At 61.7% G+C, this 26940-nt stretch overlaps 1 protein-coding gene across 1 annotated transcript in view; it reads left to right on the plus strand.

The window, feature by feature from the left end:
- The window catches only part of c18h1orf50 (chromosome 18 C1orf50 homolog), a 59274-nt gene that overhangs the window by 16771 nt on the left and 15563 nt on the right, over nucleotides 1-26940 (plus strand). The window contains 1 exon segment of the mRNA XM_070860175.1: nucleotides 22294-22409. Coding sequence (XP_070716276.1) covers nucleotides 22294-22409 — 116 coding nt within the window.

A 26940-nucleotide genomic window follows, 5' to 3' on the forward strand; every position in this document is an offset into this window, starting at 1 on the left:
GGGCTCAGACACAGCACTGACCATCCCGGGTTCAGACACGGCACTGACCGTCCCAGGCTCAGACACGGCACTGACCGTCCCAACGTCCCGGGCTCAGACACAGCACTGACCGTCCCGGGCTCAGACACGGCACTGACCGTCCCGGACTCAGACACACACAGCACTGACCGTCCCGGGCTCAGACACGGCACTTATCGTCCCGGACTCAGACACACACAGCACTGACCGTCCCGGGCTCAGACACGGCACTGACCATCCCGAGCTCAGACACAGCACTGACCGTCCCGGGCTCAGACACACACAGCACTGACCGTCCCGGGCTCAGACATGGCACTGACCATCCCGGGCTCAGACAGACACGGCACTGACCATCCCGGACTCCGACACGGCACTGACCGTCCCGGGCTCAGACACAGCACTGACCGTCCCGGGCTCAGACATACAAGGCACTGACCAGCCCGGACTCCGACATGGCACTGACCGTCCCGGGCTCAGACACGGCACTGCACATCCCGGGCTCAGACACAGCACTGACCGTCCCGGGCTCAGACACACACAGCACTGACCGTCCCGGGCTCAGACACGGCACTGACCGTCCCGGGCTCAGACACAGCACTGACCGTCCCGGGCTCAGACACGGCACTGACCGTCCCGGGCTCAGACACGGCACTGACCGTCCCGGGCTCAGACACACACAGCACTGACCGTCCCGAGCTCAGACACGGCACTGACCGGCCCGAGCTCTGACACACACAGCACTGACCGTCCCGAGCTCAGACACGGCACTGACCGTCCCGAGCTCAGACACGGCACTGACCTTCCCAGGCTCAGACACGGCATTGACCGTCCCGGGCTCAGACTCGGCACTGACCGTCCCGGACTCAGAAACACATAAAACTGACCATCCCGGACTCAGATACACAGAGCACTGACCGTCCCGGACTCAGACACACACAGCACTGACCGTCCCGGGCTCATACACACACAGCACTGACCGTCCCGGGCTCAGACACACACAGCACTGACCGTCCCGGGCTCAGACACAGCACTGACCGTCCCGGGCTCAGACACAGCACTGACCATCCCGGGCTCAGACACACACAGCACTGACCGTCCCGGGCTCAGACAACACACAGCACTGACCGTCCCGGGCTCAGACACGGCACTGACCGTCCCGGGCTCAGACACACACAGCACTGACCGTCCCGAGCTCAGACACACACAGCACTGACCGTTTCGGGCTCAGACACAGCACTGACTGTCCCGGGCTCAGACACAGCACTGACCGTCCCGAGCTCAGACACGGCACTGACCGTCCCGGGCTCAGACACACACAGCACTGACCGTCCCGTGCTCAGACACACACAGCACTGGCCGTCCCGGGCTCAGACACGGCACTGACTGTCCCACCGTCCCGGGCTCAGACACAGCACTGACCGTCCCGGGCTCAGACACGGCTCTGACCGTCCCGGGCTCAGACACGGCACTGACCGTCCCGGGCTCAGACACACACAGCACTGACCGTCCCGAGCTCAGACACGGCACTGACCGTCCCGAGCTCAGACACGGCACTGACCTTCCCAGGCTCAGACACGGCACTGACCGTCCCGGGCTCAGACTCGGCACTGAACATCCCGGACTCAGAAACACATAGCACTGACCATCCCGGACTCAGATACACACAGCACTGACCGTCCCGGACTCAGACACACACAGCACTGACCATCCCGGACTCAGATACACACAGCACTGACCGTCCCGGACTCAGACACACACAGCACTGACCGTCCCGGGCTCAGACACACACAGCACTGACCGTCCCGGGCTCAGACACACCTGGCACTGACCGTCCCGGGCTCAGACACAGCACTGACCGTCCCGGGCTCAGACACAGCACTGACCATCCCGGGCTCAGACACACACAGCACTGACCGTCCCGGGCTCAGACACACACAGTACTGACCGTCCCAGCCTCAGACACGGCACTGACCGTCCCGGGCTCAGACACACACAGCACTGACCGTCCCGAGCTCAGAGACGGCACTGACCGTTCCGGGCTCAGACACGGCACTGACCGTCCCAGGCTCAGACACACACAGCACTGACCGTCCCGGGCTCAGAAACCGCACTGACCGTCCCGGGCTCAGACACAGCACTGACCATCCCGGGTTCAGACACGGCACTGACCATCCCGGGCTCAGACACGGCACTGACCGTCCCAACGTCCCGGGCTCAGACACAGCACTGACCGTCCCGGGCTCAGACACGGCACTGACCGTCCCGGACTCAGACACACACAGCACTGACCGTCCTGGGCTCAGACACGGCGCTTATCGTCCCGGACTCAGACACACACAGCACTGACCGTCCCGGGCTCAGACACGGCACTGACCATCCCGAGCTCAGACACAGCACTGACCGTCCCGGGCTCAGACACACACAGCACTGACCGTCCCGGGCTCAGACATGGCACTGACCATCCCGGGCTCAGACAGACACGGCACTGACCATCCCGGACTCCGACACGGCACTGACCGTCCCGGGCTCAGACATGGCACTGACCATCCCGGGCTCAGACAGACACGGCACTGACCATCCCGGACTCCGACACGGCACTGACCGTCCCGGGCTCAGACACAGCACTGACCGTCCCGGGCTCAGACATACAAGGCACTGACCAGCCCGGACTCCGACACGGCACTGACCGTCCCGGGCTCAGACACGGCACTGCCCATCCCGGGCTCAGACACAGCACTGACCCTCCCGGGCTCAGACACACACAGCACTGACCGTCCCGGGCTCAGACACGGCACTGACCGTCCCGGGCTCAGACACGGCACTGACCGTCCCGGGCTCAGACACACACAGCACTGACCGTCCCGAGCTCAGACACGGCACTGACCGGCCCGAGCTCTGACACACACAGCACTGACCTTCCCGAGCTCAGACACGGCACTGACCGTCCCGAGCTCAGACACGGCACTGACCTTCCCAGGCTCAGACACGGCACTGACCGTCCCGGGCTCAGACTCGGCACTGACCGTCCCGGACTCAGAAACACATAAAACTGACCATCCCGGACTCAGATACACAGAGCACTGACCGTCCCGGGCTCAGACATACAAGGCACTGACCAGCCCGGACTCCGACATGGCACTGACCGTCCCGGGCTCAGACACGGCACTGCACATCCCGGGCTCAGACACAGCACTGACCGTCCCGGGCTCAGACACACACAGCACTGACCGTCCCGGGCTCAGACACGGCACTGACCGTCCTGGGCTCAGACACGGCACTGACCGTCCTGGGCTCAGACACGGCACTGACCGGCCCGAGCTCTGACACACACAGCACTGACCGTCCCGAGCTCAGACACGGCACTGACCGTCCCGAGCTCAGACACGGCACTGACCTTCCCAGGCTCAGACACGGCATTGACCGTCCCGGGCTCAGACTCGGCACTGACCGTCCCGGACTCAGAAACACATAAAACTGACCATCCCGGACTCAGATACACAGAGCACTGACCGTCCCGGACTCAGACACACACAGCACTGACCGTCCCGGGCTCATACACACACAGCACTGACCGTCCCGGGCTCAGACACACACAGCACTGACCGTCCCGGGCTCAGACACAGCACTGACCGTCCCGGGCTCAGACACAGCACTGACCATCCCGGGCTCAGACACACACAGCACTGACCGTCCCGGGCTCAGACAACACACAGCACTGACCGTCCCGGGCTCAGACACGGCACTGACCGTCCCGGGCTCAGACACACACAGCACTGACCGTCCCGAGCTCAGACACACACAGCACTGACCGTTTCGGGCTCAGACACAGCACTGACTGTCCCGGGCTCAGACACAGCACTGACCGTCCCGAGCTCAGACACGGCACTGACCGTCCCGGGCTCAGACACACACAGCACTGACCGTCCCGTGCTCAGACACACACAGCACTGACCGTCCCGGGCTCAGACACGGCACTGACTGTCCCACCGTCCCGGGCTCAGACACAGCACTGACCGTCCCGGGCTCAGACACGGCTCTGACCGTCCCGGGCTCAGACACGGCACTGACCGTCCCGGGCTCAGACACGGCACTGACCGTCCCGGGCTCAGACACACACAGCACTGACCGTCCCGAGCTCAGACACGGCACTGACCGTCCCGAGCTCAGACACGGCACTGACCTTCCCAGGCTCAGACACGGCACTGACCGTCCCGGGCTCAGACTCGGCACTGAACATCCCGGACTCAGAAACACATAGCACTGACCATCCCGGACTCAGATACACACAGCACTGACCATCCCGGACTCAGCACACACAGCACTGACCATCCCGGACTCAGATACACACAGCACTGACCGTCCCGGACTCAGACACACACAGCACTGACCGTCCCGGGCTCAGACACACACAGCACTGACCGTCCCGGGCTCAGACACACCTGGCACTGACCGTCCCGGGCTCAGACACAGCACTGACCGTCCCGGGCTCAGACACAGCACTGACCATCCCGGGCTCAGACACACACAGCACTGACCATCCCGAACTCAGACACGGCACTGACCGTCCCGGGCTCAGACAACACACAGCATTGACCGTCCCGGGCTCAGACACACACAGCACTGACCGTCCCAGCCTCAGACACGGCACTGACCGTCCCGGACTCAGACACACACAGCACTGACCATCCCGGACTCAGATACACACAGCACTGACCGTCCTGGACTCAGACACACACAGCACTGACCGTCCCGGGCTCAGACACAGCACTGAACGTCCCGGGCTCAGACACAGCACTGACCATCCCGGGCTCAGACACACACAGCACTGACCGTCCCGGGCTCAGACACACACAGTACTGACCGTCCCAGCCTCAGACACGGCACTGACCGTCCCGGGCTCAGACACACACAGCACTGACCGTCCCGAGCTCAGAGACGGCACTGACCGTTCCGGGTTCAGACACGGCACTGATCGTCCCAGGCTCAGACACACACAGCACTGACCGTCCCGGGCTCAGAAACCGCACTGACCGTCCCGGGCTCAGACACAGCACTGACCATCCCGGGTTCAGACACGGCACTGACCATCCCGGGCTCAGACACGGCACTGACCGTCCCAACGTCCCGGGCTCAGACACAGCACTGACCGTCCCGGGCTCAGACACGGCACTGACCGTCCCGGACTCAGACACACACAGCACTGACCGTCCCGGGCTCAGACACGGCGCTTATCGTCCCGGACTCAGACACACACAGCACTGACCGTCCCGGGCTCAGACACGGCACTGACCATCCCGAGCTCAGACACAGCACTGACCGTCCCGGGCTCAGACACACACAGCACTGACCGTCCCGGGCTCAGACATGGCACTGACCATCCCGGGCTCAGACAGACACGGCACTGACCATCCCGGACTCCGACACGGCACTGACCGTCCCGGGCTCAGACATGGCACTGACCATCCCGGGCTCAGACAGACACGGCACTGACCATCCCGGACTCCGACACGTCACTGACCGTCCCGGGCTCAGACACAGCACTGACCGTCCCGGGCTCAGACATACAAGGCACTGACCAGCCCGGACTCCGACACGGCACTGACCGTCCCGGGCTCAGACACGGCACTGCCCATCCCGGGCTCAGACACAGCACTGACCCTCCCGGGCTCAGACACACACAGCACTGACCGTCCCGGGCTCAGACACGGCACTGACCGTCACGGGCTCAGACACGGCACTGACTGTCCCGGGCTCAGACACACACAGCACTGACCGTCCCGAGCTCAGACACGGCACTGACCGGCCCGAGCTCTGACACACACAGCACTGACCTTCCCGAGCTCAGACACGGCACTGACCGTCCCGAGCTCAGACACGGCACTGACCTTCCCAGGCTCAGACACGGCACTGACCGTCCCGGGCTCAGACTTGGCACTGACCGTCCCGGACTCAGAAACACATAAAACTGACCATCCCGGACTCAGATACACAGAGCACTGACCGTCCCGGACTCAGACACACACAGCACTGACCGTCCCGGGCTCAGACACACACAGCACTGACCGTCCCGGGCTCAGACACACACAGCACTGACCGTCCCGGGCTCAGACACAGCACTGACCGTCCCGGGCTCAGACACAGCACTGACCATCCCGGGCTCAGACACACACAGCACTGACCGTCCCGGACTCAGACACGGCACTGACCGTCCCGGGCTCAGACAACACACAGCACTGACCGTCCCGGGCTCAGACACACACAGCACTGACCGTCCCGGGCTCAGACACGGCACTGACCATCCCGGGCTCAGACACCGCATTGACCGTCCCGGGCTCAGACACGGCACTGACCGTCCCGGGCTCAGACACAGCACTGACCGTCCCGGGCTCAGACACACATAGCACTGACCGTCCCGGGCTCAGACACACACAGCACTGACCATCCCGGGCTCAGACACACACGGCACTGACCGTCCCGGGCTCAGACACAGCACTGACCGTCCCGGGCTCAGACACACACAGCACTGACCATCCCGGGCTCAGACACACACAGCACTGACCGTCCCAGCCTCAGACACGGCATTGACCGTCCCGGGCTCAGACACGGCACTGACCGTCCCGGGCTCAGACACAGCACTGACCGTCCCGGGCACAGACACACATAGCACTGACCGTCCCGGGCTCAGACACACACAGCACTGACCATCCCGGGCTCAGATACACACAGCACTGACCGTCCCGGGCTCAGAAACCGCACTGACCGTCCCGGGCTCAGACACAGCACTGACCATCCCGGGTTCAGACACGGCACTGACCATCCCGGGCTCAGACACGGCACTGACCGTCCCAACGACCCGGGCTCAGACACAGCACTGACCGTCCCGGGCTCAGACACGGCACTGACCGTCCCGGACTCAGACACACACAGCACTGACCGTCCCGGGCTCAGACACGGCGCTTATCGTCCCGGACTCAGACACACGCAGCACTGACCGTCCCGGGCTCAGACACGGCACTGACCATCCCGAGCTCAGACACAGCACTGACCGTCCCGGGCTCAGACACACACAGCACTGACCGTCCCGGGCTCAGACATGGCACTGACCATCCCGGGCTCAGACACGGCACTGACCATCCCGGACTCCGACACGGCACTGACCGTCCCGGGCTCAGACACAGCACTGACCGTCCCGGGCTCAGACAACACACAGCACTGACCGTCCCGGGCTCAGACACACACATCACTGACCATCCCGGGCTCAGACACCGCATTGACCGTCCCGGGCTCAGACACGGCACTGACCGTCCCGGGCTCAGACACAGCACTGACCGTCCCGGGCACAGACACACATAGCACTGACCGTCCCGGGCTCAGACACACACAGCACTGACCATCCCGGGCTCAGACACACACAGCACTGACCGTCCCAGCCTCAGACACGGCATTGACCGTCCCGGGCTCAGACACGGCACTGACCGTCCCGGGCTCAGACACAGCACTGACCGTCCCGGGCACAGACACACATAGCACTGACCGTCCCGGGCTCAGACACACACAGCACTGACCATCCCGGGCTCAGACACACACAGCACTGACCGTCCCGGGCTCAGAAACCGCACTGACCGTCCCGGGCTCAGACACAGCACTGACCATCCCGGGTTCAGACACGGCACTGACCATCCCGGGCTCAGACACGGCACTGACCGTCCCAACGTCCCGGGCTCAGACACAGCACTGACCGTCCCGGGCTCAGACACGGCACTGACCGTCCCGGACTCAGACACACACAGCACTGACCGTCCCGGGCTCAGACACGGCGCTTATCGTCCCGGACTCAGACACACACAGCACTGACCGTCCCGGGCTCAGACACGGCACTGACCATCCCGAGCTCAGACACAGCACTGACCGTCCCGGGCTCAGACACACACAGCACTGACCGTCCCGGGCTCAGACATGGCACTGACCATCCCGGGCTCAGACAGACACGGCACTGACCATCCCGGACTCCGACACGGCACTGACCGTCCCGGGCTCAGACATGGCACTGACCATCCCGGGCTCAGACAGACACGGCACTGACCATCCCGGACTCCGACACGTCACTGACCGTCCCGGGCTCAGACACAGCACTGACCGTCCCGGGCTCAGACATACAAGGCACTGACCAGCCCGGACTCCGACACGGCACTGACCGTCCCGGGCTCAGACACGGCACTGCCCATCCCGGGCTCAGACACAGCACTGACCCTCCCGGGCTCAGACACACACAGCACTGACCGTCCCGGGCTCAGACACGGCACTGACCGTCCCGGGCTCAGACACGGCACTGACCGTCCCGGGCTCAGACACACACAGCACTGACCGTCCCGAGCTCAGACACGGCACTGACCGGCCCGAGCTCTGACACACACAGCACTGACCTTCCCGAGCTCAGACACGGCACTGACCGTCCCGAGCTCAGACACGGCACTGACCTTCCCAGGCTCAGACACGGCACTGACCGTCCCGGGCTCAGACTCGGCACTGACCGTCCCGGACTCAGAAACACATAAAACTGACCATCCCGGACTCAGATACACAGAGCACTGACCGTCCCGGACTCAGACACACACAGCACTGACCGTCCCGGGCTCAGACACACACAGCACTGACCGTCCCAGCCTCAGACACGGCATTGACCGTCCCGGGCTCAGACACGGCACTGACCGTCCCGGGCTCAGACACAGCACTGACCGTCCCGGGCACAGACACACATAGCACTGACCGTCCCGGGCTCAGACACACACAGCACTGACCATCCCGGGCTCAGACACACACAGCACTGACCGTCCCGGGCTCAGAAACCGCACTGACCGTCCCGGGCTCAGACACAGCACTGACCATCCCGGGTTCAGACACGGCACTGACCATCCCGGGCTCAGACACGGCACTGACCGTCCCAACGTCCCGGGCTCAGACAGAGCACTGACCGTCCCGGGCTCAGACACGGCACTGACCGTCCCGGACTCAGACACACACAGCACTGACCGTCCCGGGCTCAGACACGGCGCTTATCGTCCCGGACTCAGACACACACAGCACTGACCGTCCCGGGCTCAGACACGGCACTGACCATCCCGAGCTCAGACACAGCACTGACCGTCCCGGGCTCAGACACACACAGCACTGACCGTCCCGGGCTCAGACATGGCACTGACCATCCCGGGCTCAGACACGGCACTGACCATCCCGGACTCCGACACGGCACTGACCGTCCCGGGCTCAGACACAGCACTGACCGTCCCGGGCTCAGACAACACACAGCACTGACCGTCCCGGGCTCAGACACACACATCACTGACCGTCCCGGGCTCAGACACGGCACTGACCATCCCGGGCTCAGACACCGCATTGACCGTCCCGGGCTCAGACACGGCACTGACCGTCCCGGGCTCAGACACAGCACTGACCGTCCCGGGCACAGACACACATAGCACTGACCGTCCCGGGCTCAGACACACACAGCACTGACCATCCCGGGCTCAGACACACACAGCACTGACCGTCCCAGCCTCAGACACGGCATTGACCGTCCCGGGCTCAGACACGGCACTGACCGTCCCGGGCTCAGACACAGCACTGACCGTCCCGGGCACAGACACACATAGCACTGACCGTCCCGGGCTCAGACACACACAGCACTGACCATCCCGGGCTCAGACACACACAGCACTGACCATCCCGGGCTCAGACACACACAGCACTGACCGTCCCGGGCTCAGAAACCGCACTGACCGTCCCGGGCTCAGACACGGCACTGACCATCCCGGGCTCAGACACGGCACTGACCGTCCCAACGTCCCGGGCTCAGACACAGCACTGACCGTCCCGGGCTCAGACACGGCACTGACCGTCCCGGACTCAGACACACACAGCACTGACCGTCCCGGGCTCAGACACGGCGCTTATCGTCCCGGACTCAGACACACACAGCACTGACCGTCCCGGGCTCAGACACGGCACTGACCATCCCGAGCTCAGACACAGCACTGACCGTCCCGGGCTCAGACACACACAGCACTGACCGTCCCGGGCTCAGACATGGCACTGACCATCCCGGGCTCAGACAGACACGGCACTGACCATCCCGGACTCCGACACGGCACTGACCGTCCCGGGCTCAGACATGGCACTGACCATCCCGGGCTCAGACAGACACGGCACTGACCATCCCGGACTCCGACACGGCACTGACCGTCCCGGGCTCAGACACAGCACTGACCGTCCCGGGCTCAGACATACAAGGCACTGACCAGCCCGGACTCCGACACGGCACTGACCGTCCCGGGCTCAGACACGGCACTGCCCATCCCGGGCTCAGACACAGCACTGACCCTCCCGGGCTCAGACACACACAGCACTGACCGTCCCGGGCTCAGACACGGCACTGACCGTCCCGGGCTCAGACACGGCACTGACCGTCCCGGGCTCAGACACACACAGCACTGACCGTCCCGAGCTCAGACACGGCACTGACCGGCCCGAGCTCTGACACACACAGCACTGACCTTCCCGAGCTCAGACACGGCACTGACCGTCCCGAGCTCAGACACGGCACTGACCTTCCCAGGCTCAGACACGGCACTGACCGTCCCGGGCTCAGACTCGGCACTGACCGTCCCGGACTCAGAAACACATAAAACTGACCATCCCGGACTCAGATACACAGAGCACTGACCGTCCCGGACTCAGACACACACAGCACTGACCGTCCCGGGCTCAGACACACACAGCACTGACCGTCCCAGCCTCAGACACGGCATTGACCGTCCCGGGCTCAGACACGGCACTGACCGTCCCGGGCTCAGACACAGCACTGACCGTCCCGGACTCAGACACGGCACTGACCGTCCCGGACTCAGACACACACAGCACTGACCGTCCCGGGCTCAGACACGGCGCTTATCGTCCCGGACTCAGACACACACAGCACTGACCGTCCCGGGCTCAGACACGGCACTGACCATCCCGAGCTCAGACACAGCACTGACCGTCCCGGGCTCAGACACACACAGCACTGACCGTCCCGGGCTCAGACATGGCACTGACCATCCCGGGCTCAGACACGGCACTGACCATCCCGGACTCCGACACGGCACTGACCGTCCCGGGCTCAGACACAGCACTGACCGTCCCGGGCTCAGACAACACACAGCACTGACCGTCCCGGGCTCAGACACACACATCACTGACCGTCCCGGGCTCAGACACGGCACTGACCATCCCGGGCTCAGACACCGCATTGACCGTCCCGGGCTCAGACACGGCACTGACCGTCCCGGGCTCAGACACAGCACTGACCGTCCCGGGCACAGACACACATAGCACTGACCGTCCCGGGCTCAGACACACACAGCACTGACCATCCCGGGCTCAGACACACACAGCACTGACCGTCCCAGCCTCAGACACGGCATTGACCGTCCCGGGCTCAGACACGGCACTGACCGTCCCGGGCTCAGACACAGCACTGACCGTCCCGGGCACAGACACACATAGCACTGACCGTCCCGGGCTCAGACACACACAGCACTGACCATCCCGGGCTCAGACACACACAGCACTGACCGTCCCGGGCTCAGAAACCGCACTGACCGTCCCGGGCTCAGACACAGCACTGACCATCCCGGGTTCAGACACGGCACTGACCATCCCGGGCTCAGACACGGCACTGACCGTCCCAACGTCCCGGGCTCAGACACAGCACTGACCGTCCCGGGCTCAGACACGGCACTGACCGTCCCGGACTCAGACACACACAGCACTGACCGTCCCGGGCTCAGACACGGCGCTTATCGTCCCGGACTCAGACACACACAGCACTGACCGTCCCGGGCTCAGACACGGCACTGACCATCCCGAGCTCAGACACAGCACTGACCGTCCCGGGCTCAGACACACACAGCACTGACCGTCCCGGGCTCAGACATGGCACTGACCATCCCGGGCTCAGACAGACACGGCACTGACCATCCCGGACTCCGACACGGCACTGACCGTCCCGGGCTCAGACATGGCACTGACCATCCCGGGCTCAGACAGACACGGCACTGACCATCCCGGACTCCGACACGGCACTGACCGTCCCGGGCTCAGACACAGCACTGACCGTCCCGGGCTCAGACATACAAGGCACTGACCAGCCCGGACTCCGACACGGCACTGACCGTCCCGAGCTCAGACACGGCACTGCCCATCCCGGGCTCAGACACAGCACTGACCCTCCCGGGCTCAGACACACACAGCACTGACCGTCCCGGGCTCAGACACGGCACTGACCGTCCCGGGCTCAGACACGGCACTGACCGTCCCGGGCTCAGACACACACAGCACTGACCGTCCCGAGCTCAGACACGGCACTGACCGGCCCGAGCTCTGACACACACAGCACTGACCTTCCCGAGCTCAGACACGGCACTGACCGTCCCGAGCTCAGACACGGCACTGACCTTCCCAGGCTCAGACACGGCACTGACCGTCCCGGGCTCAGACTCGGCACTGACCGACCCGGACTCAGAAACACATAAAACTGACCATCCCGGACTCAGATACACAGAGCACTGACCGTCCCGGACTCAGACACACACAGCACTGACCGTCCCGGGCTCAGACACACACAGCACTGACCGTCCCGGGCTCAGACACACACAGCACTGACCGTCCCGGGCTCAGACACAGCACTGACCGTCCCGGGCTCAGACACAGCACTGACCATCCCGGGCTCAGACACACACAGCACTGACCGTCCCGGACTCAGACACGGCACTGACCGTCCCGGGCTCAGACAACACACAGCACTGACCGTCCCGGGCTCAGACACACACAGCACTGACCGTCCCGGGCTCAGACACGGCACTGACCATCCCGGGCTCAGACACCGCATTGACCGTCCCGGGCTCAGACACGGCACTGACCGTCCCGGGCTCAGACACAGCACTGACCGTCCCGGGCACAGACACACATAGCACTGACCGTCCCGGGCTCAGACACACACAGCACTGACCGTCCCAGCCTCAGACACGGCACTGACCGTCCCGGGCTCAGACACAGCACTAACCGTCCCGGGCTCAGACACACACAGCACTGACCGTCCCGGGCTCAGACACGGCACTGACCGTCCCACCATCCCGGGCTCAGACACAGCAGTGACCGTCCCGGGCTCAGACACGGCACTGACCGTCCCGGACTCAGACACACACAGCACTGACCGTCCCGGGCTCAGACACGGCACTTATCGTCCCGGACTCAGACACACACAGCACTGACCATCCCGGACTCCGACACGGCACTGACCGTCCCGGGCTCAGACACAGCACTGACCGTCCCGGGCTCAGACAGACAAGGCACTGACCAGCCCGGACTCCGACACGGCACTGACCGTCCCGGGCTCAGACACGGCACTGCCCATCCCGGGCTCAGACACAGCACTGACCGTCCCGGGCTCAGACACACACAGCACTGACCGTCCCGGGCTCAGACACGGCACTGACCATCCCGGGCTCAGACACCGCACTGACCGTCCCGGGCTCAGACACGGCACTGACCATCCCGGGCTCAGACACAGCACTGACCGTCCCGGGCTCAGACACACACAGCACTGACCGTCCCAGCCTCAGACACGGCACTGACCGTCCCGGACTCAGACACACACAGCACTGACCGTCCCGGGCTCAGACACGGCACTTATCGTCCCGGACTCAGACACACACAGCACTGACCGTCCCGGGCTCAGACACGGCACTGACCATCCCGAGCTCAGACACAGCACTGACCGTCCCGGGCTCAGACACGGTTCTGACCGTCCCGGGCTCAGACACGGCACTGACCGTCCCGGGCTCAGACACACACAGCACTGACCGTCCCGAGCTCAGACACGGCACTGACCGTCCCGAGCTCAGACACGGCACTGACCTTCCCAGGCTCAGACACGGCACTGACCGTCCCGGGCTCAGACTCGGCACTGAACATCCCGGACTCAGAAACACATAGCACTGACCATCCCGGACTCAGATACACACAGCACTGACCGTCCCGGACTCAGACACACACAGCACTGACCATCCCGGACTCAGATACACACAGCACTGACCGTCCCGGACTCAGACACACACAGCACTGACCGTCCAGGGCTCAGACACACACAGCACTGACCGTCCCGGGCTCAGACACAGCACTGACCGTCCCGGGCTCAGACACAGCACTGACCATCCCGGGCTCAGACACACACAGCACTGACCATCCCGAACTCAGACACGGCACTGACCGTCCCGGGCTCAGACAACACACAGCATTGACCGTCCCGGGCTCAGACACACACAGCACTGACCGTCCCAGCCTCAGACACGGCACTGACCGTCCCAACGTCCCGGGCTCAGACACAGCACTGACCGTCCCGGGCTCAGACACGGCACTGACCGTCCCGGACTCAGACACACACAGCACTGACCGTCCCGGGCTCAGACACGGCGCTTATCGTCCCGGACTCAGACACACACAGCACTGACCGTCCCGGGCTCAGACACGGCACTGACCATCCCGAGCTCAGACACAGCACTGACCGTCCCGGGCTCAGACACACACAGCACTGACCGTCCCGGGCTCAGACATGGCACTGACCATCCCGGGCTCAGACACGGCACTGACCATCCCGGACTCCGACACGGCACTGACCGTCCCGGGCTCAGACACAGCACTGACCGTCCCGGGCTCAGACAACACACAGCACTGACCGTCCCGGGCTCAGACACACACATCACTGACCGTCCCGGGCTCAGACACGGCACTGACCATCCCGGGCTCAGACACCGCATTGACCGTCCCGGGCTCAGACACGGCACTGACCGTCCCGGGCTCAGACACAGCACTGACCGTCCCGGGCACAGACACACATAGCACTGACCGTCCCGGGCTCAGACACACACAGCACTGACCATCCCGGGCTCAGACACACACAGCACTGACCGTCCCAGCCTCAGACACGGCATTGACCGTCCCGGGCTCAGACACGGCACTGACCGTCCCGGGCTCAGACACAGCACTGACCGTCCCGGGCACAGACACACATAGCACTGACCGTCCCGGGCTCAGACACACACAGCACTGACCATCCCGGGCTCAGACACACACAGCACTGACCGTCCCGGGCTCAGAAACCGCACTGACCGTCCCGGGCTCAGACACAGCACTGACCATCCCGGGTTCAGACACGGCACTGACCATCCCGGGCTCAGACACGGCACTGACCGTCCCAACGTCCCGGGCTCAGACACAGCACTGACCGTCCCGGGCTCAGACACGGCACTGACCGTCCCGGACTCAGACACACACAGCACTGACCGTCCCGGGCTCAGACACGGCGCTTATCGTCCCGGACTCAGACACACACAGCACTGACCGTCCCGGGCTCAGACACGGCACTGACCATCCCGAGCTCAGACACAGCACTGACCGTCCCGGGCTCAGACACACACAGCACTGACCGTCCCGGGCTCAGACATGGCACTGACCATCCCGGGCTCAGACAGACACGGCACTGACCATCCCGGACTCCGACACGGCACTGACCGTCCCGGGCTCAGACATGGCACTGACCATCCCGGGCTCAGACAGACACGGCACTGACCATCCCGGACTCCGACACGGCACTGACCGTCCCGGGCTCAGACACAGCACTGACCGTCCCGGGCTCAGACATACAAGGCACTGACCAGCCCGGACTCCGACACGGCACTGACCGTCCCGGGCTCAGACACGGCACTGCCCATCCCGGGCTCAGACACAGCACTGACCCTCCCGGGCTCAGACACACACAGCACTGACCGTCCCGGGCTCAGACACGGCACTGACCGTCCCGGGCTCAGACACGGCACTGACCGTCCCGGGCTCAGACACACACAGCACTGACCGTCCCGAGCTCAGACACGGCACTGACCGGCCCGAGCTCTGACACACACAGCACTGACCTTCCCGAGCTCAGACACGGCACTGACCGTCCCGAGCTCAGACACGGCACTGACCTTCCCAGGCTCAGACACGGCACTGACCGTCCCGGGCTCAGACTCGGCACTGACCGTCCCGGACTCAGAAACACATAAAACTGACCATCCCGGACTCAGATACACAGAGCACTGACCGTCCCGGACTCAGACACACACAGCACTGACCGTCCCGGGCTCAGACACACACAGCACTGACCGTCCCGGGCTCAGACACACACAGCACTGACCGTCCCGGGCTCAGACACAGCACTGACCGTCCCGGGCTCAGACACAGCACTGACCATCCCGGGCTCAGACACACACAGCACTGACCGTCCCGGACTCAGACACGGCACTGACCGTCCCGGGCTCAGACAACACACAGCACTGACCGTCCCGGGCTCAGACACACACAGCACTGACCGTCCCGGGCTCAGACACGGCACTGACCATCCCGGGCTCAGACACCGCATTGACCGTCCCGGGCTCAGACACGGCACTGACCGTCCCGGGCTCAGACACAGCACTGACCGTCCCGGGCACAGACACACATAGCACTGACCGTCCCGGGCTCAGACACACACAGCACTGACCATACCGGGCTCAGACACACACAGCACTGACCGTCCCAGCCTCAGACACGGCACTGACCGTCCCGGGCTCAGACACAGCACTAACCGTCCCGGGCTCAGACACACACAGCACTGACCGTCCCGGGCTCAGACACGGCACTGACCGTCCCACCATCCCGGGCTCAGACACAGCAGTGACCGTCCCGGGCTCAGACACGGCACTGATCGTCCCGGACTCAGACACACACAGCACTGACCATCCCGGACTCCGACACGGCACTGACCGTCCCGGGCTCAGACACAGCACTGACCGTCCCGGGCTCAGACAGACAAGGCACTGACCAGCCCGGGCTCAGACACGGCACTGACCGTCCAGGGCTCAGACACGGCACTGCCCATCCCGGGCTCAGACACAGCACTGACCGTCCCGGGCTCAGACACACACAGCACTGACCGTCCCGGGCTCAGACACGGCACTGACCATCCCGGGCTCAGACACCGCACTGACCGTCCCGGGCTCAGACACGGCACTGACCATCCCGGGCTCAGACACAGCACTGACCGTCCCGGGCACAGACACACACAGCACTGACCGTCCCGGGCTCAGACACACACAGCACTGACCGTCCCGGGCTCAGACACACACAGCACTGACCATCCCGGGCTCAGACACACACAGCACTGACCGTCCCAGCCTCAGACACGGCACTGACCGTCCCGGACTCAGACACACACAGCACTGACCGTCCCGGGCTCAGACACGGCACTTATCGTCCCGGACTCAGACACACACAGCACTGACCGTCCCGGGCTCAGACACGGCACTGACCATCCCGAGCTCAGACACAGCACTGACCGTCCCGGGCTCAGACACGGCACTGACCGTCCCGGGCTCAGACACACACAGCACTGACCGTCCCGAGCTCAGACACGGCACTGACCGTCCCGAGCTCAGACACGGCACTGACCTTCCCAGGCTCAGACACGGCACTGACCGTCCCGGGCTCAGACACACACAGCACTGACCATCCCGGACTCAGACACACACAGCACTGACCATCCCGGACTCAGATACACACAGCACTGACCGTCCCGGACTCAGACACACACAGCACTGACCGTCCCGGGCTCAGACACACACAGCACTGACCGTCCCGGGCTCAGACACACCTGGCACTGACCGTCCCGGGCTCAGACACAGCACTGACCGTCCCGGGCTCAGACACAGCACTGACCATCCCGGGCTCAGACACACACAGCACTGACCATCCCGAACTCAGACACGGCACTGACCGTCCCGGGCTCAGACAACACACAGCATTGACCGTCCCGGGCTCAGACACACACAGCACTGACCGTCCCAGCCTCAGACACGGCACTGACCGTCCCGGACTCAGACACACACAGCACTGACCATCCCGGACTCAGATACACACAGCACTGACCGTCCCGGGCTCAGACACAGCACTGACCGTCCCGGGCTCAGACACAGCACTGACCATCCCGGGCTCAGACACACACAGCACTGACCGTCCCGGGCTCAGACACACACAGTACTGACCGTCCCAGCCTCAGACACGGCACTGACCGTCCCGGGCTCAGACACACACAGCACTGACCGTCCCGAGCTCAGAGACGGCACTGACCGTTCCGGGCTCAGACACGGCACTGACCGTCCCAGGCTCAGACACACACAGCACTGACCGTCCCGGGCTCAGAAACCGCACTGACCGTCCCGGGCTCAGACACAGCACTGACCATCCCGGGTTCAGACACGGCACTGACCATCCCGGGCTCAGACACGGCACTGACCGTCCCAACGTCCCGGGCTCAGACACAGCACTGACCGTCCCGGGCTCAGACACACACAGCACTGACCGTCCCGGGCTCAGACACACACAGCACTGACCGTCCCGGGCTCAGACACGGCACTGACCATCCCGGGCTCAGACACCGCACTGACCGTCCCGGGCTCAGACACGGCACTGACCATCCCGGGCTCAGACACAGCACTGACCGTCCCGGGCACAGACACACACAGCACTGACCGTCCCGGGCTCAAACACACACAGCACTGACCGTCCCGGGCTCAGACACACACAGCACTGACCGTCCCAGCCTCAGACACGGCACTGACCGTGCCGGACTCAGACCCACACAGCACTGACCGTCCCGGGCTCAGACACGGCACTTATCGTCCCGGACTCAGACACACACAGCACTGACCGTCCCGGGCTCAGACACGGCACTTATCGTCCCGGACTCAGACACACACAGCACTGACCATCCCGAGCTCAGACACAGCACTGACCATCCCGGGCTCAGACACACACAGCACTGACCGTCCCGGGCTCAGACACGGCACTGACCATCCCGGGCTCAGACAGACACGGCACTGACCATCCCGGACTCCGACACGGCACTGACCGTCCCGGGCTCAGACGCAGCACTGACCGTCCCGGGCTCAGACAGACAAGGCACTGACCAGCCCGGACTCCGACACGGCACTGACCGTCCCGGGCTCAGACACGGCACTGCCTATCCCGGGCTCAGACACAGCACTGACCGTCCCGGGCTCAGACACACACAGCACTGACCGTCCCGGGCTCAGACACACACAGCACTGATTGTCCCGGGCTCAGACACACACAGCACTGACCATCCCGGGCTCAGACACGCACAGCACTGACCGTCCCGGGCTCAGACACACACAGCACTGACCGTCCCGGGTTCAGACCCACACAGCACTGACCGTCCCAGCCTCAGACACGGCACTGACCGTCCCGAGCTCAGAAACGGCACTGACCGTCCCGGGCTCAGACACACACTGCACTGACCGTCCCGGGCTCAGACACACACAGCACTGACCGTCCCGGGTTCAGACCCACACAGCACTGACCGTCCCAGCCTCAGACACGGCACTGACCGTCCCGGGCTCAGAAACGGCACTGACCGTCCCGGGCTCAGACACTGCACTGACCGTCCCGGGCTCAGAAACGGCACTGACCGTCCCGGGCTCAGACACGGCACTGACCGTTCCGGACTCAGAAACACATAGCACTGACCGTCCCGAGCTCAGATACACACAGCACTGACCGTCCCGGACTCAGACACACACAGCACTGACCGTCCCGGACTCAGACACAGCACTGACCGTCCCGGGCTCAGACACACACAGCACTGACCGTCCCGGACTCAGACACGGCACTGACCGTCCCGGGCTCAGACACACACAGCACTGACCGTCCCGGGCTCAGACACACACGGCACTGACCGTCCCGGGCTCAGACACAGCACTGACCGTCCCGAGCTCAGACACGGCACTGACCGTCCCGGGCTCAGACACAGCACTGACCGTCCCGAGCTCAGACACGGCACTGACCGTCCCGGGCTCAGACACAGCACTGACCGTCCCGGACTCAGACACGGCACTGACCGTCCCGGATTCAGACACACACAGCACTGACCGTCCCGGGCTCAGACACACACGGCACTGACCGTCCCGAGCTCAGACACACACAGCACTGACCGTCCCGGGCTCAGACACACACAGCACTGACCGTCCCGAGCACAGACACGGCACTGACCGTCCCAGGCTCAGACACGGCACTGACCGTCCCGGACTCAGAAACACACAGCACTGACCGTCCCGGGCTCAGACACACACAGCACTGACCGTCCCGGGCTCAGACACACACAGCACTGACCGTCCCGGACTCAGACACAGCACTGACCGTCCCGGGCTCAACACACACAGCACTGACCGTCCCGGACTCAGACACACACAGCACTGACCGTCCCGGACTCAGACACAGCACTGACCGTCCCGGGCTCAACACACACAGCACTGACCGTCCCGGGCTCAGACACACACGGCACTGGCTGTCCCGAGCTCAGACACAGCACTGACAATCCCGGGCTCAGATACAGCACTGACCGTCCTAGGCTCAGACACGGCACTGACCATCCCGGGCTCAGACACAGCACTGACCGTCCCGGGCTCAGACACGGCATTGACCGTCCCAGGCTCAGACACAGCACTGACCGTCCCGGACTCAGACACACACAGCACTGACCGTCCCGGACTCAGACACGGCACTTACCGTCCCGGGCTCAGACACACACAGCACTGACCGTCCCGGACTCAGACACACACAGCACTGACCGTCCCGAGCTCAGACACAGCACTGACCGTCCCGAGCTCAGACACGGCACTGACCGTCCCGGGCTCAGACACGGCACTCACCGTCCCGGGCTCAGATACACACAGCACTGACCGTCCCGGGCTCAGACACACACAGCACTGACCATCCCGGGCTCAGTCACACACAGCACTGACCGTCCCGAGCTCAGACACGGTACTGACCGTCCCGGGCTCAAAAACACACAGCACTGACCGTCCCGGGCTCAGACACACACAGCACTGACCGTCCCGGGCTCAGTCACGGCACTGATCGTCCCTGACTCAGACACAGCACCGTCCCAGGCTCAGACACACACAGCACTGACCGTCCCGGGCTCAGACGCAGTGCTGACAGTTCCGAGCTCGGGCAGACCATAACAGGAACGCTCCCAGGAAGGTGTCGCGGGCTTGGGTGCTTGGGGGGGCAGCGGAAGCAGCAGCCTGTGGGATCGGTGCCTGGGTTGGAGATCTCGGGTTGGGGGCTGAGCAGTGGGGAGAGATTGGGGGTTGAGGAGCCTGAAGGACAGTACCAAGGGGGAGGGTGATAGAGGCTCGGGGCCAGGGAGTGGTGGGGTTTTTACCGTGGGCGATCCCAGGCTTGGTTTACGAGTGTGCTGGCTCTGGCTTCCTCGGGGCAAACCAATGTTGCAGCATGACCTCAGGCAGGGGTTAGGCCCCTTATTTGCATATGGAAAGGGTCTAAAGCCTGCTTCAGGCATGGGTAAAGGATGCCTGTTGTTTGCCCTTACCAATATGGCGGGAGGCATGCTTCCTGTTGGAATTGTGTGCATACTCTTCCTGCCCGCCATTCTGGGGACTTGGGTGGCCATGCAGCACCCGTTTTTCAGCCAATTTCTCGGCCAGTGTCTTTTACAATACGGAAGTGTTTTAAGGTAGTTTCTTCACCTCATGGTGGCCTCCTGATCCTTGGAACCTCTCAAACAACAGCTGCTGGCACAAAACTACGAACAAAGAAACTCAACTACAGGATATCCAACCTTTTATGTGGTAAATGCAGTAACATTTGCAGATGTCACGTGACCAGGCAGTCACGTGACTAGAGCTCCGGGCATGCTTCTAATCAGAATTGGCAGCCCTCGGTCCAGGTGATTTTGTTTGATCAGATTCTCACCTCCTTCCGCAAACACCGTATTTCCATGGGGAATGACTCTGTGAGCGCCGGCCGCCCTTTGGTACCTGGCTCAAATCACCATTCCTCAAAGTGTGGGCATGTTGAATGCTTCCCAGCAGGCTTTGCAACCAGAAGGGCCGCACGCGGTGTCCGCACGAGCACTTTCCTGCGGGGTTCAAAGGTCGGAAGCGAGTACCCTGGCTGACTTTGATTTCCCACCCAAGTCCCGGGGCGCTGAGGCTAATTGCAACACCCAGCTGCTCCCCGGGCAGTGGAATCCGCGCCCTCACCCCACAGCACGTGGTGCATTCACCCACTAAGCCAGCGGGACTGATTGCGCCTCCTTAATGGTTCTTGTTTTGTTTGCAGCGGCGCAGGTGGAGAGCTGTGACAATCCTGCTGGCCTGCAGCTGATCAGCACCTACCGAACCAATCGGATCGGAGACCCTCTCGACATTGTAGCCCTGGCAGAGCAAATCCAAAAGGTAGGGTCCACAGCCCCTTCTCTTCTCAGCCAAGCCGCGGCCTACTGTTGGACTGCAGTTCCATGAGTGATGGTTACTCTTGAGTTTTTTTACCCTAGGGGTTGTTCTTCATGCAGGGACCAAGCCAGTGAGTGCCAGCAGCGCATTCAACTGTGGAAGGCATCATGACTGAGGCCCAACCCTGCCCTCGTGTCTGGCCCCAACCCTGCCCTCGTGTCTGGCCCCAACCCTGCCCTCGTGTCTGGCCCCAACCCTGCCCTCGTGTCTGGGCCCCAACCCTGCCCTCGTGACTGGGCCCCAACCCTGCCCTCATGTCTGACCCCAACCCTGCCCTCATGTCTGACCCCGACCCTGCCCTCGTGTCTGGCCCCAACCCTGCCCTCGTGTCTGGCCCCAACCCTGCCCTCATGTCTGGCCCCAACCCTGCCCTCGTGTCTGAGGCCCAACCCTGCCCTCGTGTCTGGCCCCGACCCTGCCCTCGTGTCTGGCCCCAACCCTGCCCTCGTGTCTGAGGCCCAAACCTGCCCTCGTGTCTGAGCCCAACCCTGCCCTCGTATCTGACCCCAACTCTGCCCTCATGACCAAGGCCCAACTCTGCCCTCGTGTCTGACCCCAACTCTGCCCTCGTGACCAAGGCCCAACCCTGCCCTCGTGTCTGAGCCCAACTCTGCCCTCATGACCGAGGCCCAACCCTGCCCTCGTGTCTGAGCCCAACCCTGCCCTCGTGACTGGGCTTAACTCCGCCCTCATTCGACATTCACACTTCCAGTAGGAGTTGCTGGATCGCAATTAAGAATGGGAGCCAAGCCTGGTTTTGTTCTTCGTTGGCCCAGGTACACTGACGACAATTGTGGTTGCCCCCACTGCTACCCCGGGACAAGATTAGCTAACTCAGGACAGACTGGGATTTCGAACACACCATGTAGTGGCCTTGCCCTCTGCGCCCATACGCATTCCCATCCAGAGCATGCCTCGACTTGGCATTCTATAAAATCCCCTCTCTCATCTGCCGTCACGTAACATCTTTCTACTGTCAGTCAGTGTGCCCGCTGCCTGGCACTGGGGCTCTGATTGTAGAGCACTCCTCCCCCTCTGTCCTTTAACCATTACGATGTGCCAAGTGTCTATTGGGGTAACAGAACGATGCCTGCTACAGACTTAGACTGACAACTACTGGGACAAGAAGAACCACTAACGGCAGGCTCCTTCAACTAGCACAAGGAAAAAGAGCGGAGATATGGGTGAAAAGATCTGAAGAATGACATCCCATGGGCACATTGTTTGGGAGTCATGAGGAAAGATGTTGGGTGGTTGCTGTATGGAAAAGTTGATGGTAATGGATCAAGAGGCAGGCAAAGAGAAACATGGTTCGATGATGTGATGGAATAGGCAGACGGAATATCAGGAGTTCGTACAATGTGAGGAATGTTCCCTAGCTACTGACTCCATCCCTCTTCCCAACTTCTGTCTGAGGCTGAACCAGACTGTTCGCAACCTTGGTGTCATGGACCCCGAAATGAGCTTTCGACCACATATCCACAGCATAACGAAGACCGCCTATTTCCACCTCCGTAACATCGCCCGTCTCCGCCCTTGCCTCAGCTCATCCGCTGCTGAAGCCCTCATCCATGCCTTTGTTACCTCTAGACTTGACTATTCCAACACACTCCTGGGTGGCCTCCCACATTCTACCCTGAGTAAACCACAGGTGATTCAAAACTCGGCTGTCCATGTCCTAACTTGCACCAAGTCCCGCTCACCCATCACCCCTGTGCTCGCTGACCTACATTGGCTGCCGGTTAAGCAACACCTCGATTTCAAAATTCTCATCCTTATTTTCAAATTCCTCCATGGCCTCGCCACTCCCTATCTCTGTAATCTCCTTGAGCCCCACAACCTCCCGAGATGTCTGTGCTCTTCTAATTTTGCCCTCTTGAGCATCCCTGATTATAATCGCTCAACCATTGGTGGCCGTGCCTTCTGCTGCCTGGGCCCCAAGCTCTGGAACTCCCTGCCTAAGCCGCTCAGTTTCTCTCCCTCCCTTTCCTCCTTCAAGACGCTCCGTAAAACCTACCTCTTTGACCAAGCTGCGCTAATTTCTACCTATGCAGTTCGATGTCAAATTTTTATCTCATAACACTCCTGTGAAGCGCCTTGGGACGTTTCATTACGTTAAAGGCGCTATATAAATACAAGTTGTTGTTGTTGAATGTGTTGGTCACCAGACTTCAGCGGGGGGAGAGTGGAATGCAAGGTTATTACTTTGAATAATAGGGATTCCTCTTGCTTCTATCACCAGCATGAGGCTGAAAGTGACGAGCAAAAAAAAAAATTGGCTCATCCAGCTAAGGCCCACTCACTCTCCTTCCCCTCCCTTCTTACTAGTATGATGCATTTTAGAACAGTGGCACAGGTCCAGCGTGTAATAATGCATCGGTTCCAATATGAGAATTAAGCGACTGTAATGCATCATCATCATAGGCGGCCCCTCGAAACGAGTATGACTTTCTTCCACGCCAAAAATGGCTAAGTTCACGGGTGTTCCAATGAAGGACCTAATATTCCAGATCCTGAACTACATGTTGAAGGGTGGAAGATGCCTGTGCGTGGATTCTTTTAACGTGTGGTGGCCGTTGCACACCAGCCACCACACGGGCTTGACAGAGCTAGGTCTTGGTCCAGTGGCCCCCTGGCCCTGAACTTACGCCTCTGCTGGGCCCTGATCACATCCCTCCACAGTCTCTCGCCGCTCCTTCGCCCCGATCTCGGCGCTCCTGCTGTATCTGCCCACACTCCAATCACCGACCTAGATCCTGATGACGTCACTCTTTGCTGCCGTCGCAGCTCGTGCTGCTCCCTGGAGTAGTATGCCTCCACGCTGCTCCCAGGCCACTGCTCACAGCTCCTTTTGTGGCCCCGACCTGCCGCTGGTGTTCTCACGCAGGTCGGGGCCTCCACACTGCTGTAATGTATGCACCAGTGAGGATGCTCACAGATTTGTAGAGCTGTTATGGAGTCTGTTGTAATGTAGTTCCACCTAGTGGACTAATGTGGTAATACAGCCATTGCTGTAAATGCAACAAAGACATCAGGTGATCGGTCACCTTGGCGATGAAGGATGGAATAATCGGATTCCCTAGCTGAAATTTTTGTTTGTGGTTGATTCCAGCCAAACAACAGAGAGACTAGAGAGGTCTTTTGTTTGCAGTCACTTGGCTGAACTGCCAGAGTTGAGTCCTGATGGCCGTGCCTATGAGAATAATAGGGCGCTTGGCTGAATTCCATCGCAACTGTGAGACTTTTGGAGCGTATGTGGAACGGCTAGAAATGTTTTTCACCGTGAATAGTATCATCAAAGTCCCCGATGGTGAAAACCGTAACTGAGTGGTGTTGGAAAGAAAACGAGCTATTTTCTTGACTGAAGTAGGCCCCAAAGTGAATGAAACCCTGAAAAATGTGCTTGTTCTTGTCAAGCCAAAAGACACACCACTTAGGGAGATTCTAAGGAAGTTAGAACAGCACTACAGTCCTGAGCCCCTGGAAATTGCTGAAAGTTATTTCGGAATACGAGATCAGTTAAAATAGTTGTCGAACTGTTGCCCTGAGTGGAGCCGCCACAGGTGCAGATCTTGGTGGTCGTAGCAAATATTCTGTTCGCGCCAGAGTGTCCCTGAAGATGGAGCATGCGATGTCTGCCGGTACGCACAAGGCCTTCTACAACCCATGGGCACCAGAGGGGCTGGAGTGCATCATTACAACAGGGAACAAAATTTTAATTTGATTTGTTACAGTTTCCTTTAACGTTTATTTGTACATTTGCAGGTTCAAGTCGTTGTGTCCCTCCGCCAAAGGGGACACTTGGCTTAAAGTTATAGTTTGAAAGAGTTGGTAGAGCTGTTGCATTGGGGGTGGCTTAGCCAGTCACGTGATGTTCACAAGACTCAATAAAACCCCAGTCAGTTGGATCTAGGTCATCTACGATGAGGTATGCAGTTGTGAGCCTGGTGAATGAACTGGTAATGCGTCGTGTGATAGTTAAACCTTTGTTAATAAACCAACTAGTTCTTAATAGCAATGTGTTGCTATGAATTCTTAAGCAAGAACCCATGAAGCAAATACATCTTGGAATAGGACCTTCGATAAGCAACAGTGCAAACTGTCAATTAACAGAAATATAATACACGACGCTGAGGGTGAAAGTTATATCCAGGCCCTGCTCCAAGTGCGACAAAATCGTGACACAGGAAGTGCCCTAAACAGGAAGTGTGCACTCGTCTTTTTATATAGATTGCGTGTCTCTCTGAATTTTATCTCATACCTTTTAAAACAGCCAACTATGAAACCTTTTATTTCTATTTATGTGACTCCTCCAATTGGGTAAAAAAGACTTGCATTTATATAGCATCCTTCACAACCACCGGACGTCCCAAAGCGCTTGACAGCCAATTAAGTAGTTTTGAAGTGTAGTCACTGTTGTAATGTGGGAAACCCGGCAACAGCACGATCCCACAAACAGCAATGTGATAATGAC

This window comes from Pristiophorus japonicus, chromosome 18 (genome assembly GCF_044704955.1).
Source record: "Pristiophorus japonicus isolate sPriJap1 chromosome 18, sPriJap1.hap1, whole genome shotgun sequence".
Lineage (NCBI taxonomy): Eukaryota > Metazoa > Chordata > Chondrichthyes > Pristiophoridae > Pristiophorus > Pristiophorus japonicus.